Source organism: Cibotium barometz, chromosome 20 (genome assembly GCF_041138505.1).
Source record: "Cibotium barometz isolate CiBa-2024 chromosome 20, ASM4113850v1, whole genome shotgun sequence".
Taxonomy (NCBI): domain Eukaryota; kingdom Viridiplantae; phylum Streptophyta; class Polypodiopsida; order Cyatheales; family Cibotiaceae; genus Cibotium; species Cibotium barometz.
The window spans coordinates 41,659,431-41,681,619 of record NC_141065.1 but is presented as its reverse complement, the minus strand read 5'-3'; the positions used below and the strand labels follow the sequence as shown (position 1 = coordinate 41,681,619).

Below are 22,189 nucleotides of genomic sequence, written 5' to 3'. Positions count from 1 at the left end.
AGTAGCCCCACAGTTTGAGTCAGTAAACTCGGACAACATTTTAAAGGCGATGAACTCAATGCTGCATTGCCCCAATAACCTTCGATGGCCTCTAGGTCACTGCAATCCTGGATGAGGGATAGGAGTGAGCATTGTTACCAAACAATACTAGGAAAAATTGGGAGCACCTGCCATGGATGACACAACATTACTAGTAAAACTAGCCGACAGAGCCACCACTACACCCATTGGTCTATTGAAGGATTTAAAAATAAAGATCCTTGGAACCACCATCTGCCACACCTTTGTGGTTATGAGCTTCAGCCGTCTCGCAGTTTTACATGACTGCATCCTTGGATGACCCTTCATGAGGGAAACTAAAATGATCCACGACTAGGACACTCGCCATGGATGACACAACATTACTGGTAAAACTTGCCGACAGAGCCCTCGCTCGACCCATTGGTCTATTGAAGGGCTTAAAAATAATGATCCTTGGAACCACCTTCCGCCACTGTGGTGATGAACTTCGGCCATCGGTAGTTTTATATAACTACATCCTTGGACGACCCTTCATGAGGGAAATTAAAATGATCCACGATTGGACACCAACCATATCTATATTCATAGGAGATATCAAACAATTAAGATCAACCTATGCACGTGGAAGGTACACCCCATGAGTGGCAGACCCTTTGCGGAGGACTCAGTAACAACTACCAAAAGTAACAACTACCAAATCCACTGCATTCCACCTGTGTGTCAATTGTGCCATAAAACAATAGATGATGAAAAGGATAGCAAGGAATGTGCACCTCTTCTGAAGCCAAAAGACTTTGAGAATTGGATGCATATCCTTGCTACATTGGATATACTTCCAAGATGCACGGGAACCAGTTTTGCAACAATTGATGGTGGGTAGGAGATCACATCTATCTGCATGCTTAGCCCTACACAAAATGGGTATCACCCATAGTGATAGTACCCAAAAAGAATGGAAAGGTAAGAGTGTGCGTGGACCTCAAAAGGTCAATGCTGCCACTATATGAGATCACTATCCCCCCTTACCCTTCATGGAGCACATGCTCGAACCAGTCGCAGGAAAGGAAGCCTACAGCTTTCTTGATGGATTCTCCGGCTACAATCAAGTGTTGATCGACCCCAAGGATTAACACAAAATGGCCTTTGCTACAGAATGGGGAACTTATGTGTACCACGTCAGGCCATTTGGGCTGACCAATGCCCCCACCACCTTCCAACAACTAATGTGCATAGCCTACAAGTAATATCTTCAGAAACTTCTTGAGGTCTTTATGGATGACCTCTGTGTCAACTCCACATGAAAGACACACCTTGATTGTTTACGTAAGGTGCTAGAAAGGTGCAAGCTGTACAACATTTCATTGAACCCACTCGAATGCCAATTTTGGGTTAGGCATGGAGTTATCCTGGGACACATTGTCTCCCAACAAGGAATCTCCATACACGATTGCAAGGTGCGGCTCGTCCTTGAGCTGCCCCTGCTAACCAATTTTAATGCTTTATGGGACATGTTGGCTATTATAGACGTTTTATTTTCATGTATGCCGATATAGCTCAACCCCTTTACGGACTCTTGATCCTCTTTATGGGACATGTTGGCTATTATAGACGTTTTATTTTCATGTATGCCGATATAGCTCAACCCCTTTACGGACTCTTGATCCTCTTTGAGTGGACAAAGGAATGCTAACATGCTCATACCACCCTCAAGAAAGCCTTGGCAAGTGCTTCTATTCTAAGGTCCCCCAACTGGGACATTATCTTTCATGTCCACATCAAACCTCCGCCTTTGCTATTGGATGTGTGGTGGCCCAGCCCGGTGAACACAAGATGATTTTCCCATCAGTTTTACTGGCCGCCAACTAAACGGGGCCAAAAAAAATTATACCACAACTGAAAGGGAAGGCTTGGACATGTTTTACACCGTTAAGAAGTTTCACCATTATCTTCTGGCAAGGCCAAATTTATCTTCTTCTTCGTAGAGCATCAAGCTCTTCTATATCTAGTAAATAAGCCATGTACAATAGGAAGAATCACTAGATGGTTGCTATACTTGCTTGAGTTCGACTTCATTGTCACAGTGCGGAAGGGCTCACAATATGTTTTGGCAGACCATATGTCAAGAATCCCAAATGGCGACGGGAGTTGAAGATGATCTACTCAACATCGCCCTGTTCCAAAAATGTTAAATTCATGAATGGGGAGAGGAGGTAACACACTTTCTAGCTAATGGCTTACTAGTTGACCCCCTCCTTATTAACAAGGACCGTGCACGATGCCTCATTAAATAGGAGGCTCCCTACCAACTAATTGTAGGCCAACTCTACAAGCAGGGGAAAGATAAGATTATCGAATGGTGTGTCCATGAAGATGAGTATGTCTTCCTTTTAGAACATGCTCACTCTACATGTGTTGGGGGGGGCCCTTCGTGTGGCAGATATCATTGCACGCAAAGTCCTCACAGTCGAGTTATAGTGGCCCACCTTAATGGTTGATGCAGTGGAATACGTCAAGCGGTGTGATGAATGCCAACGAATGGCAACTCCCTGCTTTAAAGACATCATGCCCCTGAACCCTCTTGTGTCCTTGCAACCATTCAAAAAGTGGGGCATTGATTTCATTGGGCCCATAAGTCCCACGGCTAGATACACTCAAGCCCGATATATTATCTCTGCCACGGCTATTTACACAATATTATCTATATTGAGTGGTGGGTTGCAGTGGGATTTCTCTTGAGATGATTGGGAAGCTGAGTGCCATCCATGTATATTTCTTTTATTTCTTTGCTAGAGTGTCAAATTTGGGCTTCTTGAAGAGGTGGAGATCCTCAAGCGGCTTCATTAGGGCATCAATGGTGGTAACTCTTTTCATGTTACATGGTAGATCACCTTTGTTAACATATGAACACAATTGAGCTAAGCATAATTGTTGTGGGATTGATGTCGCGTATGTGTAAACAATGTTTCTCAACTTGTTGGTTGGCCCTACTCCAACCTTGTTTGCGAGTAGGACCATGTTGTGTTGACCTTCCCACTTGCGCGCTGATCTATGATCCTATGCTACACTAGAAAGTTGAGGACTCAAGTCGGTGGGTTTATGTACTCCTTTTTACCTTGAAGGCATCAAATAATGCTCTATTACGTGTGGGTCATAGATTGTCCACATTTTGCCCTCCATTCCTTCCTTTTTATACCACCTTTACTTCACATGCGTTATCATTCTTATTGTAAGTAAAGAGTGAGGGCATGTCCGGCCCCTCACTCTTGCTGCAGAGCAATTTCTCTCCTACAAGCTCTTAAGGCCAACTTTATCCAAGTACAAGGGAATATGAGGGGCTTAGAGTGCGTCAAAGCACTTTGGGGTGGGGTACATCACCCTGTAGTTTTGGTTATTTTTCATCTTCACTTGGGTATTGAAGATAGCTTCGTAGAGCTAGTGGAGTAGCTCTTATCTAAGTGGATCTATCGTCCCTTAATCGTGACTTTTGTTTTGTAAATGGTTAAAGTAGGCCCTAGGCTTGCTTCTTGTAGCCATGTCTTTTTCCCTTCCTCCATCTTGGTGTGTAAGTGTGGTTCCTTGTGTGGGGATTATACCCTTCGTCTTTTTGGTATGTGTGACCCACTTTGGTCAACATATTCTTGCCTCGCTCTTTATTTTTTAAGGTGTTACATTCTCTTTTCATAAGAAATCTTATCTTTTGTAAGACACTGCTACAATATATGAGCCTTACTGTGAGATTTATGTGAAATAACAGAAGTCAAAGACTTCATATATGTGAAATAGGGAAAGTCAAGGACTTCATATCTATGAAGTAGGTGAACTCAATGACTATATGTGTACTTTTCTTTTCTTAGGCTATAATAAATTGCCATGGCCAACAAAGTTTAAACACTAGCCTCTTGCATATAAGCTAATTTTCACCCCCTGCAATTGAGCTCTCTTCTCTTCACCCTTTCTATTCTCTTGAATGCATTGTCTTGATCCATGGCTTGTGGAAGTTTGCATGGATGAGAGTGATTTAGGTTCCCTCTTTATATGAGTTTGCTTCTCTTATCAATCCAAAGACTAGAAGAGAACCCAAGAAAGCAAGTGCATATCATATATTTTTCTCTCTGGGAGTAGATGTGAGTGCCTAGAGAATTTGCTCACTATGAGAAAACATCAAACCTATCATGAGAAAACATCAAACCTATCATGAGCAAGCATTGAATATGCCATAACTAAACTTGCTCACGTGTTCACATACACCACCCCTTATCATGGGTGGACAGTGAAGTCTTGTTCACACCATGTATGACTTTCACCAACCCGCGTCTTAGAAATTATTTTCATACCAAATTTTTATCCTGGTCATAATTCTTCACACTAAATCTTGTCCTTTGCAGACAAAGAGCAACTAAGCCCAATAAATTCCCAATCAACATATGTGAAATGAGCATGAAGTTATGATACAACCACATGACCATGTAGCTTGATCTCATAAAATCGTGTCCTTGAAATAATCCTCCATCAAACCTCCATCAAACTTAAGACTAATGATTAAACCCATTTGGTTTCCATACTCTACTCAAACTATGAGCATCACACCATATTTGTTCAAAAAATTTTAGTTAATAAGAATTGAATCCATCATGAGAGCCAACTGGCCTATGTGTTCAATCCATTGACTCACAAAATCATTGACTCTTTTGAATATGTAGCCGATTCAAACCCATACCTTTGAATTTATGCCAAGTTGTGAACTCAATTGAAACCCACCAAATCAAACTTATTGACCACTTAAACTCGTTCGAGTTTGAAACCGCCAATTTAAACTCAATACCAATCTGTTTGAATCCTTTAGACTAAAACTTGACACCATTGATCGTGTTGAATCCATCTCTCTATCATCAAACTTGTATTCATTAGATGTTTTGTACGACCCAAACTAGCTAGATTTAAAACCATGTATGATTTGGTAGTGTCGTGCTACCAAAGATGTGCAACCAAATATTATCAAACCCATGCTACCAAAAATGTGCAACCAAATATTATCAAACCCATCTGCAAAAACAAGCAATGCCATCGAGTTTGATCCTTTAAATTCTTGTCATCAACATGATTAAAGTCATGTCATCCACACAAAATTGTAGGATTAAATCCATTATATGGCCAAGAAAACTTCATTATGTGTATGACATTGTTAACTCTTTTTCGTACAAATCCCCACTTGTAGCTAGGATTTGTTCACATTATGTATGATCATAGGCCAATGATATATCAAAAGCTAATCATAAGCCTTATATATATGGGTAGAGATAAGCAATGGTGGGCCCCCCTTAAGTTGGGCGGTTGAGTAAATCCCATTGGTATATATACAACTTTTGATAATGTGAATGGGGGAATTCAATCATTTCTCAAGTGCAAAGCTTTCTTGTACTTTTGGGCTCATAGCTTTTTTCTTGTGTGATTGTAGAATGCATGCTTGTGTGTGTGTGTGGATGGAATGTGTTGATTGTGCATGCTTGCTTACTTGAGTGAGAGTATGATTGAGCATGATTGGAGAAGAAGGTGGTTCAAACTTTCTAGCTCAACCATTGCCTTTTGGAAGGATTACTTAGTTAATTTGAGAGTAGTGGAAGGGCTCACACAAGAGGGATTGACACACCTCTTGGCCTCTTTGGTCTCTCCAATAGTTAATTTGAGAGTAGTGGAAGGGCTCACACAAGAGGGATTGACACACCTCTTGGCCTCTTTGGTCTCTCCAATAGGGACTTCAATGATCCAAGATAAGTGGTCTAACCACTAACACTATGGTTCCTTGCTAGAGAGCAAGAAGATTCTTGACATGAAAAAATAGCACTGCTGTCAACCGGGGATCAAACTAGTCTTGGGATAAGGTAAGGAAGTAGAGCGATTTTTCTACTAAAAAATCTTCTATTAACTCTATGATGAAAATCCTTGGTAGAATGTTGAGAAGGTCTATTCTAGAGTATGATTGGCGTTGCTTTGTGTGATTGTGTATGCTACTGGAGTGTTCAGGAATGGATTTGTGTGGTTAGAGTAGGCTATACTTCTAAACTTAACCCTTTTTGTGTTTTATGTTGATTAATTTGTTCTATTCCTTGTCTCTCGGGTGTGATAGAGATAGGTTATCTCTCCACTTGGTTGATTTCATCTCATTACTATGAGTGTTAGCCCTAGATTAATTAGAAAATTAGTGTATATTAGCATTTTTGTAATTTTTACCAAGATTAGCTTAATCAAGGCATTAATATTTATAGTAGTTATTTTTTGTAAAATTGAGTTGAACATGACATTGGAGTGTTGCTAAGAAACCCTATCATGTCAAAAAAAAAACTCTAAAAACTTTATGAAAATCTTAAAAAATAAAAAAATCTTTAAAAATTTATGTTTTTTGCTTTCTGGAATTTTTTGGATCGTCAACCAAGATTCAAATCGTTGAATTCACGTCCAGATTGCTAACCAAAGCCTATAAGTAGTTGATGAGAGACTATCTATGGTAAATGATCTTTATTGCCACACACTTAAGCATTAAGAATCGAGACATTCACGGGATTGTGGGCTCACGTCTCCCAACCCGAGAGAGTGAGGCTTGGTTTTTGGAACTAACTAACTTGATGGAGAGTAATTAAGGCACCTATTCCTAGTTAATGGTGGTTATGTAAGTAATAAGTATTTTTTATTGTTTTTTGTTTATTTTGCATGTTTCTAAGCTATCAATTCAAATAATGCATGAACAAATATGAATGCATGAATAAAATTTAACTAATCCATAATCCACATCTAATTGAGCTCAATGCTATGGTTTCAGAGTGGATTCCATTCCTAATGCTAAGCTATTTCTTAGCTTAATATAGTAAGATCAAAGCTTTATGGGCTTCAAAATTATGCAAAAGACAAACAAAATTGGGGTTTCCTTTCCAAGATATGAGAAGAATGCCCTACTGTGAATAAGCGTCAAAACAAAATAAAAAATCACAAACTAAACACATCCAAAGCTCTACAACCGTATGCCTTAATGTAAATCAGCTTCAAAACAAAATAAAAAACCACAAACTAAACACATTAAAGTCCCTAAAATCGTATGTTTTTTAGAGCGTGACCTGGGAAATATTGGGTAAATCTCAATAGGTTGGATTGGATGAAAGAACTGTACGTTAAGCCCTAAGCAAGTCCCTGTCAATGGCACCAAATATTTTCAAGTCAAGAGCTTACCTTAGCCTTGTCAAATCATGTGTCATTGGGTCTTACCTTTGAGCCGCAATGCAACTCCTTGATGTGGGCGTGCTAGCTCATCCGTTGTGTCTTCACTCTGTTATCACAGCAAAATGCTCCCTTTCCAACGAAGTGAAGAAAGAGATCCCTATGCCTAGATGGAGGCAAAAAGAGATCGCCTTCATGATGGTTCTCTTTCACCAAAGGCGGGGGAAGAAGAAGAAGCTATTGTAAGAGAGAAACCTATAAATAAACCTATATGGTAAGCATCCATCAAGCAAGAAAGATTCAATAGAATACATGCAAGCAAGAATAGAGAAGTGAAGTGTTACAAGTATTCTATTGCAAGAGAATGAATGTGTATTTCTTAGTGTCAAAAATTACTTATATACAAGTGACTAGCTCCGTCAAACTTAAAAAATAGGCAGATCTTACTATTACTAGTCTTAAGCAAGTATGTACGATGTGGAGTCCTTAGACTTTCCCTATTTGACATTAAGCTCATGGTAAAGCTGCTTTATATGTTCAACACCATCTTACAAAAGATAGGTGCCCGTTCAAGCAAGTAAGATGGATAAGCGCATGTTAACCTACGAAGTGGTTATCACTTAATCACAAGACAATGAAGACTAACGTTGAATTAGTGTTGCAAACCCAAGCCACAAACTGATGGGATCTACCCATTCATAGCAAGGAGCTTTGATGAGACGTTCTAGATGATGTCATGCACATACAAGGGTGCACAATGCCGATCTAAAGTTGTTGAGTCATATCGTAGGTTGGCCAATGTTGGCCACCCTATGACTAGTCTAAATGGACAAAACCAACCACATCACCTAATTGGAACCATATTAGACTATAACATCGACATCCGTTAGACTAGGGCTCACAACATACTCTTGGCCCATCAAAAAAGGTCTCTTTTGTCCTATAGATGAAGGAGAATGTCCATGTAGCACCCTAGGACAAATGGTGGATGTGACAACAAGAACAAGAGGAGAGCTACAAAGTTGACCAAAAACAACAGCAGCAACCCCCCACAGGTACACACCCAAGAAAACGAGCAAGTAGTCCTTTGAGTTGGTGTTCATGCCATTCATTCTACACAAGCCAAGAGGAGGTAGAATCCACCAGTGCAAACACAGAATATTCTAGAGACACTAAAGTGGTGTAAAATTGTCCACAAATTACCTCACCATAGCTATCTAAGCCAAATCTTACCAAAGGAATGGTTGGACTCCTGACAGCTAGTTGCATCAACACACACAATCCAAGAAGATTGCACTACATCAGCATGCTGGATGCTACAACAATGCCAAGAACACAATGGTCGACAAGACGATTGAACTTGGTAGATGAAGCCACGAGTTCACGAGGAGTTGGGAGCCACAGAACAAGAGCTCAAGGACAAGAGACAAATGCTCGAGGAAATGGATGCAAAGAGAGATCTTAAAGGGAAGGCGGAGTGTCTCTAGAAGGAGTTTCTACCAGTGAAGTAAGTAGCTTGCAACCTCTAATTACACGACGAGCACATTGCATGAAGAGACGAGATCCTCATGCTATGCCAAGAGAAAGCCGTCAACACATGCACCAGACGACATATCCCTGCACCCCACTACCCGTAACTTTGAAAGTCAATGCTGGGATAAAACCAAGACAAGTTTATAAAACTCAAAAAGCCAACAAACCTTGTCAAGGTTTCATCAAACACTAAAACCCTCCCAAGACACTCGATGGTGGCTTCACAAACAAGGCTGGCAAAAGTCTAAAGAGACTCACCTACTCTAGAAGCAAAGCCACCTCTATGGCCCCAATGGTAGCGTTGAAATCCAGAGTAGCAAAGGAGCACCCGCAAATGGATTGGAAAGATCCCTTGGACATATGTACATACTGGGATACACAAGATTCAATAGCCAAAAAGCCCAACTGCAATTCAGACACCCTAGAGATTCATTTGACCTCCTTCATGTGCCCCTCCGCATTACAGCTCTGAATAAGAGAGACCCTTCAAAGACACAAGGGTGCTCCGTCATGGGCGGTGGATGTAAAGTCAAGATCACATATGCTTTGGAGACAAACTGACCTATAGAGGTCTTCTACCTGAAATGTTGCGTCCTCTCTCTCTTAGCCTAGCAATGTTTCTCAATGTATGTTGCAATTACTACATGAAAACATAATCACATTATCACACTCATGGATGTCCTATATTTTAGCTGTATTGTGTTATCTTTATCTCATGATAGAATTACTGCATGGATGTATTGTAACATTTTTGATCTCATATGACTTTTAGCCTTTTGTAGACATTAAGATGACACACACACTCTCTCTCTCTCTCATGCACCCACATGTCCTCCAAAGCCTTGTCTTTGTTTTGCGTGTAGTTTCATCTCCTAAGTAGGACAAACACCTCATGTCTAAAGGGGCAATAAGGGATACACGTGTAACAAGCATTTCTAAATATTTCTTCTTGAATGTGCTTTAATGGATTAAGCAAAAGATAAAGCAATGATTCCAATAATGTATTCAACTTCGTTACAATCAATTGTTCTCTTCCCTGCCGCTTAGCCAAGAAAGGTTTTTTACTGGTTCAAGGATGCTCTTCACCTCTTCAAGAATGTCCAACTCTGGGCCTTGATCTTGTTCCACTTCTATAGCAGCTCTTACATTTTCCCTAACCTGTAGTATGTTAAAAAGGTAAACCTTCTGAACAGGCCTATATCACAAAAGCAAAACAAGCACTTACAAAATACTACATTCAAGACAAATTCAAATAAACAGCTTAATATGAAGAAATGCACTCTTGTGTGGGGTATGGTTTTTTTATGATAGCACACGTACAAGGTACAAAGCTCTGATGCAATTTTTTATTATTATAAACATTGACACAATCTGATTGTTTTGTGACTGACTTCTAGTACATAGGTACTCATTAGTTAATGATCATAAAAAACTTTGACCAAGCCTCAAGGACTTCACCTAAAACTTTAAGTACTTGCCTCAACCATTATCTTAAGTGTGCTGCTTGCAAGTAGGGCATTGACTCCCTCTTTTTCAAAACCTTCTATCCCTCCCTCCACATGCACTGCAACTTCCCTCTCCAACATGTGCTAGCCAATATATCTAGTACACCTAGCAATGAGCCCAAGAGGAAAGAAGATCTCTACTAAGCTTCCCTACTTGTATTCCCACAATCGTTACTTGGGCAGCATAAGAATAATTTGGGAAAGTAGACTCCCAGGTCGGGCAGATTAGCAAAGCATCAACACAGTGAATGGGAGAGTTAATTAGGGTTTCATGTGGGAGACATACACACAGAGAGAAGAAGAAGAGAGAGAGAGAGAGAGTTGTGGGGATAAGTCAACTCATTGGAATGAGTGTGTGACTCCCCTATCACACATGTATATTGCACTAGTACACATAGTGCACTTAGTACATTAATGTACTAAGTGTACTATGTACTATAACTTATGGGCTTGTACACACTATAAGGGTGGGCATAATGCCTTTATCCCAACAACCTCCCACTTAAAGGCAAAGTGCCCTTAAATGAAGGAAAAAGAAAAATCAGCATGTACATGATAATATACAAGGCCATATCAAGGCTGAAACTGGCCTCATCCAATGCCCATCAAGTGTCTGTAATGAGCAAACCGCTCTGGAGGCAAACTCTTTGTCAACAGATCAACCGGGTTGTCATCCGTATGAATCTTAACAAGCTGAATTTGCTTGTTCTCTATCACCTCTCCGATGAAGTGATACTTCACATCCACATGCTTCGTCTTTGCATGAAAGACACGGTTCTTTGCCAACTGGATGGCACTCTAACTGTCACAATGCAACAATGGAATATCCCCTGTATAACCCAAATCAACCACTAACCGAGATAGCCATAATGCCTCCTTGCAAGCCTCTGTGGCTGCAATATACTCGGCCTCTGTAGTAGATAAGGCTGTGCACTTCTGCATCCTGGATATCCATGACACAGCACCTCCTGTGAATGTAAACACATAACCGGTAGTAGACTTCCGGTTATCTGGATGACCGGCATAATCCGAATCCGTGTAACCATGCACTAATGCATCCTGTTTGCCAAAGCAAATGCACATATCCTGTGTGCCCTTCAGGTATCTCATGACACCTTTCACTGCTTCCCAATGCTTCTTGCCAGGGTTGGCCATGTATCTAGAAACCACTCCCACTGCAAATGCAATGTCCGGCCTAGTAGCAACCATGGCATACATGAGACTGCCACAAGCTGAAGCATACGGAATCTTGGCCATATCAGCCCTGCCACTATCTGACTGTGGGCTGTCCATAGCACTGAGTTTCACATATGGAGACAAAGGAGTACTAGTTTTCTTCTCCCCGTCCATATTGAACCTCTGCAAAACTTTGCCAATGTATTCCTTCCGAGACAAATACAACACATGCTGATTTCTGTCCCGAAGTATCCGCATACCCAAAATGTGATTTGCATCACCCAAATCCTTCATATCAAAGGTCTGATGCAGCCTCTTCTTCAAGGCATCCACCTCTTTACGAGATTTCCCGGCAATCAACATATCATCAACATACAAGATGACGATCAATAGACTGCCATCCAAAGCCTTTTTGGTGTATAAGCAATGATCTATGTCACTTCTCCTGAAATCCTGGGATTTCATGAATGTATCAAATTTCTAATACCATTCCCTTGGTGCCTGTTTGAGCCCATAAAGACTCTTTTTCAGCTTGCATACAAGCTTCTCCTTTCCATTTACTGCATAATCCTTTGGTTGTTGCATATATATCTCCTCATGGAGATCACCGTGAAGAAAAGCAGTCTTCACATCCATCTGAATCAAATCCAGATCATCATGAGCAACCAAAGCTAATACAGCTCTAAGTGTGGTCATTTTGACCACTGGAGAGAAGATCTCATCAAAGTCCACACCATATTCCTGCTTGAAGCCCTTAGCCACTAACCTGGCTTTGTATCTTGGCTTTGCATCAGGTGCAACTTTGAGCCTGTAAACCCACTTGCATGGCAAAACCTTCTTGCTTGTAGGCAAATGCACCAACTTCCATGTTACTCTCCACCATTGTCGGAACGCAAAGCCTTCAGTGTTTTGCCAGTTTGATTCTCAACAAGAGCAACAAACTTCTCAAACACTGAGAATGTATCACTCTTCAAACGAAGAGGATAAACCCACACCTTGCGTGTAGCATCGTCAATAAAAGAGACAAAATATTTTGCCCCTCCCAAAGAAAGCTTAGGCATCTCACATACATCTGTATGCACAAGCTCTAACTGAGCATCTTTCTGTCCAAGAGCTTTCTTGTGGGGGCACTGGAGTTGCCTGCCATATATACAATGCTCACACAACTGAAAACTTGAAAACTTTAGAGAAGGCAAGTAACCAAAACGAGAATTGCTCCATTCCTTTGACACTCGTGTGTCCCAACCGGCTATGCCACATAGAAATTTCCGGCAGCTCGGTTGCATTTACATTAGCATGGTGACAAACACCTGCATCCATGAAGTAAAGAGTGTCCACCTGAGAGCCTCTGGCAACAACCAGTGAGCCCTTACTAATCTTCCACTTTCCACGACCAAATGTGGTAACATAATCAGCATCATCAAGCTGTCCAGTAGAAAGCAGGTTCTTCTTGATCTCAGGCACATGCCTGACATCATGGAGCATAAGCTGTGAGCCATCTAAAAACACAAGCCTCACATCACCTCTCCCAAGAATCTTGCATGCATGGTTGTCACCCAAATAAACTACTCCTTCATTGCCAGCAGTATACCTGACAAACAAGTCTCTGCAACCTGTGACATGAAAGGAGGCACCTGAATCAATGATCCATGAGTGCATACCATGACCATCTCCTGTAAGAAGTGAATGGGCATCAAGTGAAGACGTGAATAGGACTTCATCCTCACTGTCACCTGCATGTGACACATTGACTTCTTCAATCTTGACTTCACTTTTGCCCTTTGGCTTTGCATCTTTGGCGTCATCTTTGTCTTTGTCTTTTCCTTTGCCCTTTTCCTTTTGATCATTCTTCGATTTGTAGCATTGCTTTTTGAAGTGTCCCTTCTTGCCACAATAATGGCATTCCAAGTCCTTTTTGGAGCGGGACTTGCTCCTTCCCCGTTCTTGGCTTTTATCCCTTTGCTGGGATCTCCCACGTGCATTCATTGCATTGGACTTTCCAACAAAATTGTTCTTCCTGTTCATCTCTTCTTGAAGAAGAGCACCCTCCACATCTGCATATGACAACATAGCATTTGAATTGCTAGTGGCTGTCCTGAATGTGTCCCAACTCTCTGGCAAAGTGCATAAGAGAAAGGTGGCTTTGAACTCATCGTCCATTGCCAACTTTTGACTGATGACCTGGCTGACAATACCATTAAACTCATTTAGATGGGCTGTCATAGACGTCCCTTCCTTCATTTGAAGACCTATGAGTTTCTTCAACCAATACACTTTGCTTGAGACACTTTGCTGGGCATACAAGTCCTGCAATCTTTGCCACATTCCCCAAGCTGTCTTCTCTTCACGAATGCTGAAAAGTAAAGAGTCTGACACAGACAACATGATGGTAGATCTTGCCAGCTCATCCATATCTTCCCACTCTTCAGCAGTAAGAGAAGCGGGCATTACACCCCTTTCTTTGATGGGCTTGTGCTGCTTCTTCTGGAGCAACACATTATAGCACTGGGTTTGCCAAATGTCATAATTATGTGAGCCTTCAAGCTTCTTGATGTGAAGCAATGAAGAGCTCTCACCTGTGGTTGCCATAGCAATATGCAACCTGTCACAATCAATGCCTGACTCCCTGCAAGATGTGCAAACACTGCACCAAAAGCACACAAAGTGCTCACAGTTGTTCTCCCAAAGTTTATCTCCCACACTGCGGAAGCACGAATGCAACTCTACTCCCACTGAATGTGATAAAATCACCAAAATCTGGTTGCTGCAGATTTAGGACAGCACCTTAGATGTGCTCTGTTCCCCTTCCAAAGTACTGTACAGCAGTACTAAGTGCTCACCAATGATGTACCAAACCTGTACCGGCAAGTACATCAGCTGAAAATGAGCCTTTTCCTCACTCAAATCAATGTACAGCCATGCCAAAACTTGTACAAAGTTGTACCAAATCTGTACCAGCAAGTACAGCAGCAATAAATGCTCTCCTGGCTGTCCAAATGAGTGAAAATCAGACTTTTACAGTCCCCACCACTGCATACAACAGCCCCGAACAGAAATTAGGCAAAAGCCCCTTGACTGCAAGTGGATTTCTGAGAATTCAAGACATAAAAGTCTTGCCTGCTGCTTTGCCAAGCTCAACAAGCATAAAATCTTGAAAAGCCCCTTGATTTAAGATCAATTCCTGATCATACATGGTACATTAACGCACATGAAGGCATCCAGAGTCTTCACGATGCTTCCCCCTGGCCACATATACATCCAATACATAAAAGCCCCTTGATTTACAGGCACATTGAGTGCTTGACAGGCATCAACACATTGCCCAAAGCATCAAATGCGAGTGCCTGCATGCAAATCAATCCAATCGGCACAAAAGCCCCAAATTTCAACATCCAATTTCTTGCAAATTGACTCTGATTGTGACCAATGTCACCCAATTTTGCCAATTTTGCTCAAAATTTGAGCAATGTGGCACTTGTACCTGCTCAATTGATAATTGTACCTGCTCAATTGATGATTGGACATGCAAATTCCAAAAAAATTGAAGCAAAATACCTCAGACAATTTTTGAAATCAGCTGATTTCTGTTGCAGAAAAGGGGGGGGCTTCAAATTTGCTGCTTTGTGCTGATGATGCAGCTGCTGTATTAGATGTTGTTGCTGCTGTATACTACTGTTGTACTGTTGCAGCGATACTTGGGGAGAGTAACTCTGCAACAGGCAGGTCAAGGAGGTGCTCGGCAGCTGTATTCATGCAGACCTTTGTAGTCGGGCAGGTGCAGGCGTACAAGGCTTCTCCTAGCTGCTACGGACGAGGTGCATCAGTTCTGCACACTTTACAAGGCGTTTGAGCCGATGCCCTTTGTTACGCCTTGGCCAGCGCTACACGCGATGAGCTGAGCGCCGCCCGCCAACTTGCATGCGTTTTGTTACGCCTTGGTCAGCGCTACACGCGATGAGCTGAGCGCCGCCCGCCAACTTGCATGCGTTTTGTTACGCCTTGGTCAGCGCTACACGCGATGAGCTGAGCGCCGCCCGCCAGCCTGCATGCGCGTATCCGCCCAAAGCTTGAAAGCTCTTCGCCGCCTCTGCCTAGTAGCCAGCCGTCTAACGCCCAACCCGTTGCTGCTTGCAACTCCCTTTTGTGGCCAGGCGCTGACGCGTGGCGATGATGACGTGCTGCTAAGCTTCCTTGCGCACTGTCTCCAACGAATTGGTTTGCCCTCTTCTGTACACAGCAGCTTCCAGCGCTGCAGTTCTGCCCGTGGCTCTTCCAGGTTCGCCGGCCCACTGTGCAGCGAGACAGGCAGGATTTCACGAGCAAACACAAGCAAGTCCATCCATCCATAGTAGCTTGAAGGCGGGCAGGTCCAGGCAGTTTAGCTCTGATACCAGTTGAATGGGTGAATTAGGGTTTCATGTGGGAGACATACACAAAGAAGAAGGAGAGAGAGAGAGAGAGACATATGGGGATAAGTCAACTCAAGATATGAGTGTGTGACTCCCCTATCACACATGTATATTTGCACTAGTACACAAAGTGCACTTAGCACATTAAAAGTACTAAGTGTACTATGTACTATACAACTTATGGGCTAGTACACACTATAAGGGTGGGCATAATGCCTTTACCCCAACAGTTTCGAGTACTCACACACTAACGTGCTACAACTTGATCTTCCCCTTTTTTAATCCATGACTAGGATGGAACGAAGATCACAAATCCCAACCCTTAGGAGTCACCCTTGGAACATAACCATTTTGGATACCCATTATTCCATGAGTAGCTTGTTGTTCCTTGGAACATATCCATTCCAAATGTCCATTACTCTATGTGTAAGTTGAGTAACTTATCATACCACTCTTTCTCTCTCTCCCTAAATTGGGAATAAACATGTCCTCATGTAGAGGTCCTACTTCCAAAAGCAAACAAGGAAGTATAACATAATCCACCCCTAACATGTCCGTAGCTACAACCCTTCGAACAAGTGGGATTTCATGTGACTCCAAAATCCTAGAATCCAAAATAACTCCGTGGCACATCCATCCACGCTGCTGGAGTGTCTCTGACCATTACTAGGTCAATATAGAACAAGCGGTTCGAAATCTTAAACACGCTACCTCGTCTTAGTCACTTAGTTCCTAGACTTAGAAGTTCCAAACTTCTCATCTCTCTCATGTGCAATTTCGATGCATCAATATTACTTGGCCATTATGAGAGAGTGCATGAGGAATCACCCTATAGGTAACATGCCATGCTTAGACAACCAAGAAAGTCCCTTATCCTGTTGTCTCTCACAAACTAGCACTACTCTTCACAGTTACCATAGATTAATTGTCACATGCACTTTGCACTGTAGTGTATGGTGACAAGATGGCTCATCATCAGTGCATCATTGTCCTGCAGGAGGACCCTTCAGCATATGATTTTGTCGTATGTCGTGGCCTCATTGTAAGCCCTAATCCGGGATATGTCAAGCACGAGCTACGTACATCTTTCCTCAGCCTTAGAGTGTCTGTCAATCAGTCATGTCCCTTAACCCACTTGAAGAGAATCATTCATGCATGTAGAAGTTAGTAGAAGCCTTAGGGTCTGCATCAGTTCATGGTCTGCATTTGCATAGAATTCATCTCATGTGCATGTGAACCATAGCATAAGCCTTAGAATATTATTATCCATTAGTGTTTATCCAATCGGCAGCAATTAATATCAAGTCGGCCAGCTTATTAGCATTAAATTCAGCATATACCATATATACAAGTCGTGTAGCATTATTAGCCCAATCGGCCAGCTCTGTAGCCAACCGACCAACACTATTCACCCATATAAATAGCAAGTGATTGCATTATCATTCATCCCAGCATTCAGCAAATCAAGCATCATCGTTTTCAGCATACAAGCATTCAGCCAGCAAAACGTAGCAGTGTGACGAAGCGCTTCAGCCCTTCTCAGCCCACAATAGATTTCAGCATTCTTATCTCATCGTTTTCTCCATCCTCCTAGGTGAAGGAAAACGCAGCATATTCAGTCATCAACCTTGCATATTCACAGACTAGATCAGTCCCAATTCAGCCCCTTTCTCAGCCACAGTTTGCAGCCTTCCTACAGCCCCTTGGAAGAGTGCATTGGCATCGAGATTGGTCATCATTGGTGCTTCTACAACAGTGTACAGTCAGCCCGTATGCAACAAATTAGATTTCCATCACTATTCGGCAAAGACCTCGAAAGATTTTTTTAAAATTCCTAATTAGGGGTTTTACAAAAAAATACTTGAAAACAAGCGTCATAACTTAGGGTCTCTAAAGTCAAAACTATTGAGCCATTCTTAGACCCACCAATGTGTGCGAATTCGGACTTGAATCCCACTTAGCAAGAGCCTCCTGACACCCATGGATCGGTTGGCAAAGGCATGAAGCACCCATCTACTTGGGCTTTGATGTCATCCTCCCAAGGCTCTCTCAAGAATCTCTCAAGAACCTCTCCAAGTGCACAGAGCACAGTTTTGGTGTTGGTCTTTATTAATCTCTCTTACACACGGGATTTACAAGTTTTTCCCTAACCTTTCACTTCTTTCCAATCCATAACTTCTCACCTTTTACTAATGCTTTTTCCAAGAAAAGTACGCAAGTTTGGTGGAGCTTTATCGATTCAGAGGGACGTATTTATGTGAAATCAGTGGTCGGCAGTAACTCAGTGAAGTCCATAGTTAGTAACGATGTGGAATCGGTCGGCGAAGGTGTCTTTGCGCACGTGAAACCACCAGGATGGCTTGGATTTTATCCATCACCAATTGCAAAGTTGCATGCTGGTCAAGAGCATGTTATCCAGTATCATGCAAGAGTAAAATAATGTGAAAGTAGACCGTTTTATAGGGGGAAAAAAGCCTTGTGCTTTCAAAGAGCTCGCCCCTTTTTAATAAAAAGCTTAATCTCTAGCTTCTTAAAGCTAAACATTTAGACCTTTTTAATAAAGCATGGTCTTTAACCCTTTGCTTTATAAGGCTTTGTCCTTAGCTTTTAAAAAAAAGACTTTGCTTTTCTTTTAAAAAAAATGTGGCCTCATGCTTTTTTCAAGAACACAAAAATAACTCGCTTTTGTATTCGCCTTTTTTATACAGCATGGTTTTTAACCCTTTGCTTTATAAGGCTTTGTCCTTAGCTCTTAAAAAAAGAAAGGCCACTCCCCCACTCATGGTGGACATGGCAACCTTCTTGTAGACATAGACTCCTCTATGCTTGATATTATGGATGGATGAGGATGACACCATACACACATCAGATCTCCTTTGTACTGATATGGAGATGTATTTGCACATGTATCCACATGATCACTATGATGATGATGATGACGATAATGATGATATGACAGACATTTAGCTTGTAATATGCTAACTATGCAGAAGTGTGCTTAATTGATGATCAACACTAAGCTACAAAGATAAATGCTAATCACATGCCCAATGATGACATAGAGAAGTAGAGAGAAGGAGAAGGGAGAGTCTCTTTATCAAAACTACTACTATTGTATATTACTAAATGAATGAATGAATAATAACAATGAGTTCCCAGATCTAAACTTAAATTTGAGTGATGCATAAATGTGTTGCTTGCTTGTTGACTTGCTTCTTCCGATGTTGTGGTTGTTGCTCTTAGTCTTGGCTCTCCAATCTTTGTCTCTAAATGCTAAATTGGTGAATAATGATCAAACAAACCCTTCCTTTTTGGACAATTGCAGGTCAGTTTTCAGTTTCAAACCCCTAAACATCATCAAAAAAGTCATAAAACATGTTCATATTGTCCAACAGTCTCCAACTTGTGTCCCAACCATTGGTGCATGTCCAAAGCACCTCTCAACACTTGTGGGGCTGCCAAAACAACTCGAATCAGACCATATTCTACCCCTAATCTTGCCCAATAGTTGGTTGCAAGGAATAATCATGACTACACAAAACCGGATTGAAGTGTGCACATGACATCGCCTCTTGGTAAACTTGGAGCACTAGAAAAAACCATGCACCTTTGCTCCATTCTTGACTTGGTTCATCCGTATGCTCATCTCCTCTTCTAGTTCCGCCAGCACTTCTTTAGGCTCCTTTACTCTCTTCTGGACATGGTGACCTAGAAAACTCCTTGGGAGCTTCTACCACGGGTACCTCTGCAACACTCGTCTCAATCTCCTCCATATTGGATTCAGTGTCGCATGCAACTCGTATGAACAGCAAGGCCTCATTTATACCTATACCTTTATGTTTGAGTGAGTTTAAGCAATCCACATCAATTCTTGAACAAGGAGATAGAGCTATAGAGATAGAAGATGGAGAGTTGACACCAGATGGAGTCAACCCACTAAAGGGCCCCCTCCTGCAAGCAAGATCATTTGCTTATATTACTTTGGAGAACTTCTTTACAATGTAGACTTTACCAAGAACTTAATGACACCGGTTGATTGTGGAATGCCAAACAAAAGGACAAAGAAGACCAAACATCAGTTGAACCATCATGCAGTCTGAAGACACTTGCATAATTCAGCAGTGAACAAAGCAGTTATCATGTGTGCCTAAGTCCCAAGACTTGTGCATGCATATCTTCAGCAGAGCCTCAGCGGGCTAGAATCCAAGGCAGCCAGAAGCCATCTTCAGCATTCAGCCATCAGTCTTGCATTCCCTCAGCTGGCTCCTGAAGTGGCTTCTAAAGAATTAGATGATTTCATGAATGGACTGAGGACTGCTTATATATGCAAACCCACAAGAAGTCGGCCATTCTACATGTTGTCGGCCTGTTGATTTATGCTCACGACAGGCTGAAATTTGTTGTTTATGCAGGCGCTTTCCTACACGTACGTGGCTGTGAGCCTCCTTTTCTAGTCTCAATAGGCCTCTCCCATGCTAGGCATGCTAGCCAACTCGGCATAATGCCAAGGCTGGCCCTTTGTGGCTCTTGGGCAACCCATACGGGAGCCCACCTATGGTTGGGCCTGTGCCTATGATGCCTAATGCTTCTACAATGCTTGTTAACCACTAGGATGACCTACATGCAATTGTTCTCCAAGTGGGTTAAGTGACACATACCAACACCGAAGGCTTTAGATGTGACCTACATAGCTTGTGCCTAACATGTCCTTGGACTAGGCTCACAATGGAGCCACGGCATAAGACAAAACAAATCCCTACAAGATTCTAATGTTGTACAAGTGTAGCACTGATGCTAAGCCAGCGTGTCACATAGCACATCAATGCATGGATGCATGTGGCATTCCCTCCCACTTAGCTTGGCGACTATTGCATGGCTTCCAAGTAGTCCGGTACTCCTAAAAAACACCTCGTCGAGCCAAACCGCTTCGTGAGTACCTTGGTCCTTGGTGTAGAACTATCTAAGTTTGCGACCGGAACCATGCTTCCACATGAGAGGGAGAGAAAGCGGAGGAGATGAGCGGGACTACCCTCCTCCTCATCCATAGGGCCACCACCATTACTGATGCATGCATGGTATTCGGAGGTAGTTGTGTGGTTTCATGCACATGGCATGCATATGGACCATCTCCCCCCATTTCAGTACAGCCTAGACCCCTACCTTGACCTCTCATGACATGAGATCAACCCGATCATCCGGTTAGATCTACTTGTACTACACATACATCGGACATGGGTGTCGCCGTCAGAGATAGGTAAGAAGTGTGAATTCTCACTTCTTGAGACTATCTCAGGATGGATTCATGAAGATTCCAAGATACATATAAATACACATATGGATGAAGATCTTCTAGCTTTACATCTTCAGGCTGCAAATTGATTCATATTTCACATCAAAATATGCACTCGCATTGTCTGAGGTGTGAGACATGGCTAATTGGGGATCCACAAGAGCCTTCTCCTTGGGCGCACCCTATATATGTAGTAACACCAGGTAGTACTTTTCTCTTACATACCATTGTGCATGATGGGTTTATATTGACGGATTACTCTCTCTCTCTCTCTCTCTCTCTCTCTCTCTCTCTCTCTCTCTCACACACACACACACACATAGAGACGCTTTCCCCCACTAGCAGTGGACATGGCAAGCCTCTTGACAATCATCGACTCCCCTATGCTGGATATCCTAGATGGATGAGGATAATAACCCACACATATGAGTTTCTTCATGTACTGCCATGAAATGGAGAGATACGTTTTGGGTCTTTGGAACTCTCTCTCTCTCTCTCTCTCTCTCTGTGTGTGCGCGCGCGCGCGCCACATGAAAAACAAAAGAACTTACGGAGAAGTGTCAAAGAAATTGATGCCGCTGCGAGCTGCTTCGTGGACAGAAGCTATTGCGTCTTCCTCCTTCACGTTCCCGAAAACGTTACCGAGGGGGGAGGCACCAAAGCCAAGCTTGCTGACAAGTAGCCCCGTGCGGCCAAGCTCGCTGAAGCCCAACCCCGAGCTCGCCATCGCTAAAACTCTGACAGGGCAATTCGTGTAGCAATGCCACCTCACAATAAAAAGCAAAGTGTAAAATACCCATTGCCTGCCCATCCCACTAATATTGAGATAATAAAATTACAATATAAAAAAGGACTCAATTCATTTGCATAAACAAAAGCTCTACTTTTATAGCAAAAATCACTCATGCACATCAATTTTATAACTCAACAAGGAAGCAATTGAAAATAGATTTTTTAAATAACAAAATTAGAACCACATGGAAAAACGTGATTCCTTGATGTCCACCCTGTAAACAAGTGACTCTATGTCCATTTTTTACTCTATGATT

General features: G+C 42.2%; 1 protein-coding gene across 1 annotated transcript; it reads right to left on the bottom strand.

Annotated features, from left to right (window-relative positions):
* Positions 1-9,681: 9,681 nt before the first annotated feature.
* LOC147627887 (L-galactose dehydrogenase-like) lies at positions 9,682-21,946 on the bottom strand. The gene is made up of 2 exons (XM_086815170.1): positions 21,692-21,946; positions 9,682-9,918 (listed from the first exon to the last, which is right to left on the bottom strand). The coding sequence occupies exons 1-2, from the start codon at positions 21,865-21,867 to the stop codon at positions 9,903-9,905; spliced, it is 192 nt and encodes a 63-aa protein (XP_086671296.1). The 5' UTR covers positions 21,868-21,946; the 3' UTR covers positions 9,682-9,902.
* Between the last annotated feature and the right edge of the window lie 243 nt (positions 21,947-22,189).

Excerpts from the sequence above, each read along its gene's own strand:
- LOC147627887 (XM_086815170.1), bottom strand. The coding sequence starts at position 21,867 with ATGGCGAGCTCGGGGTTGGGCTTCAGCGAGCTTGGCCGCACGGGGCTA.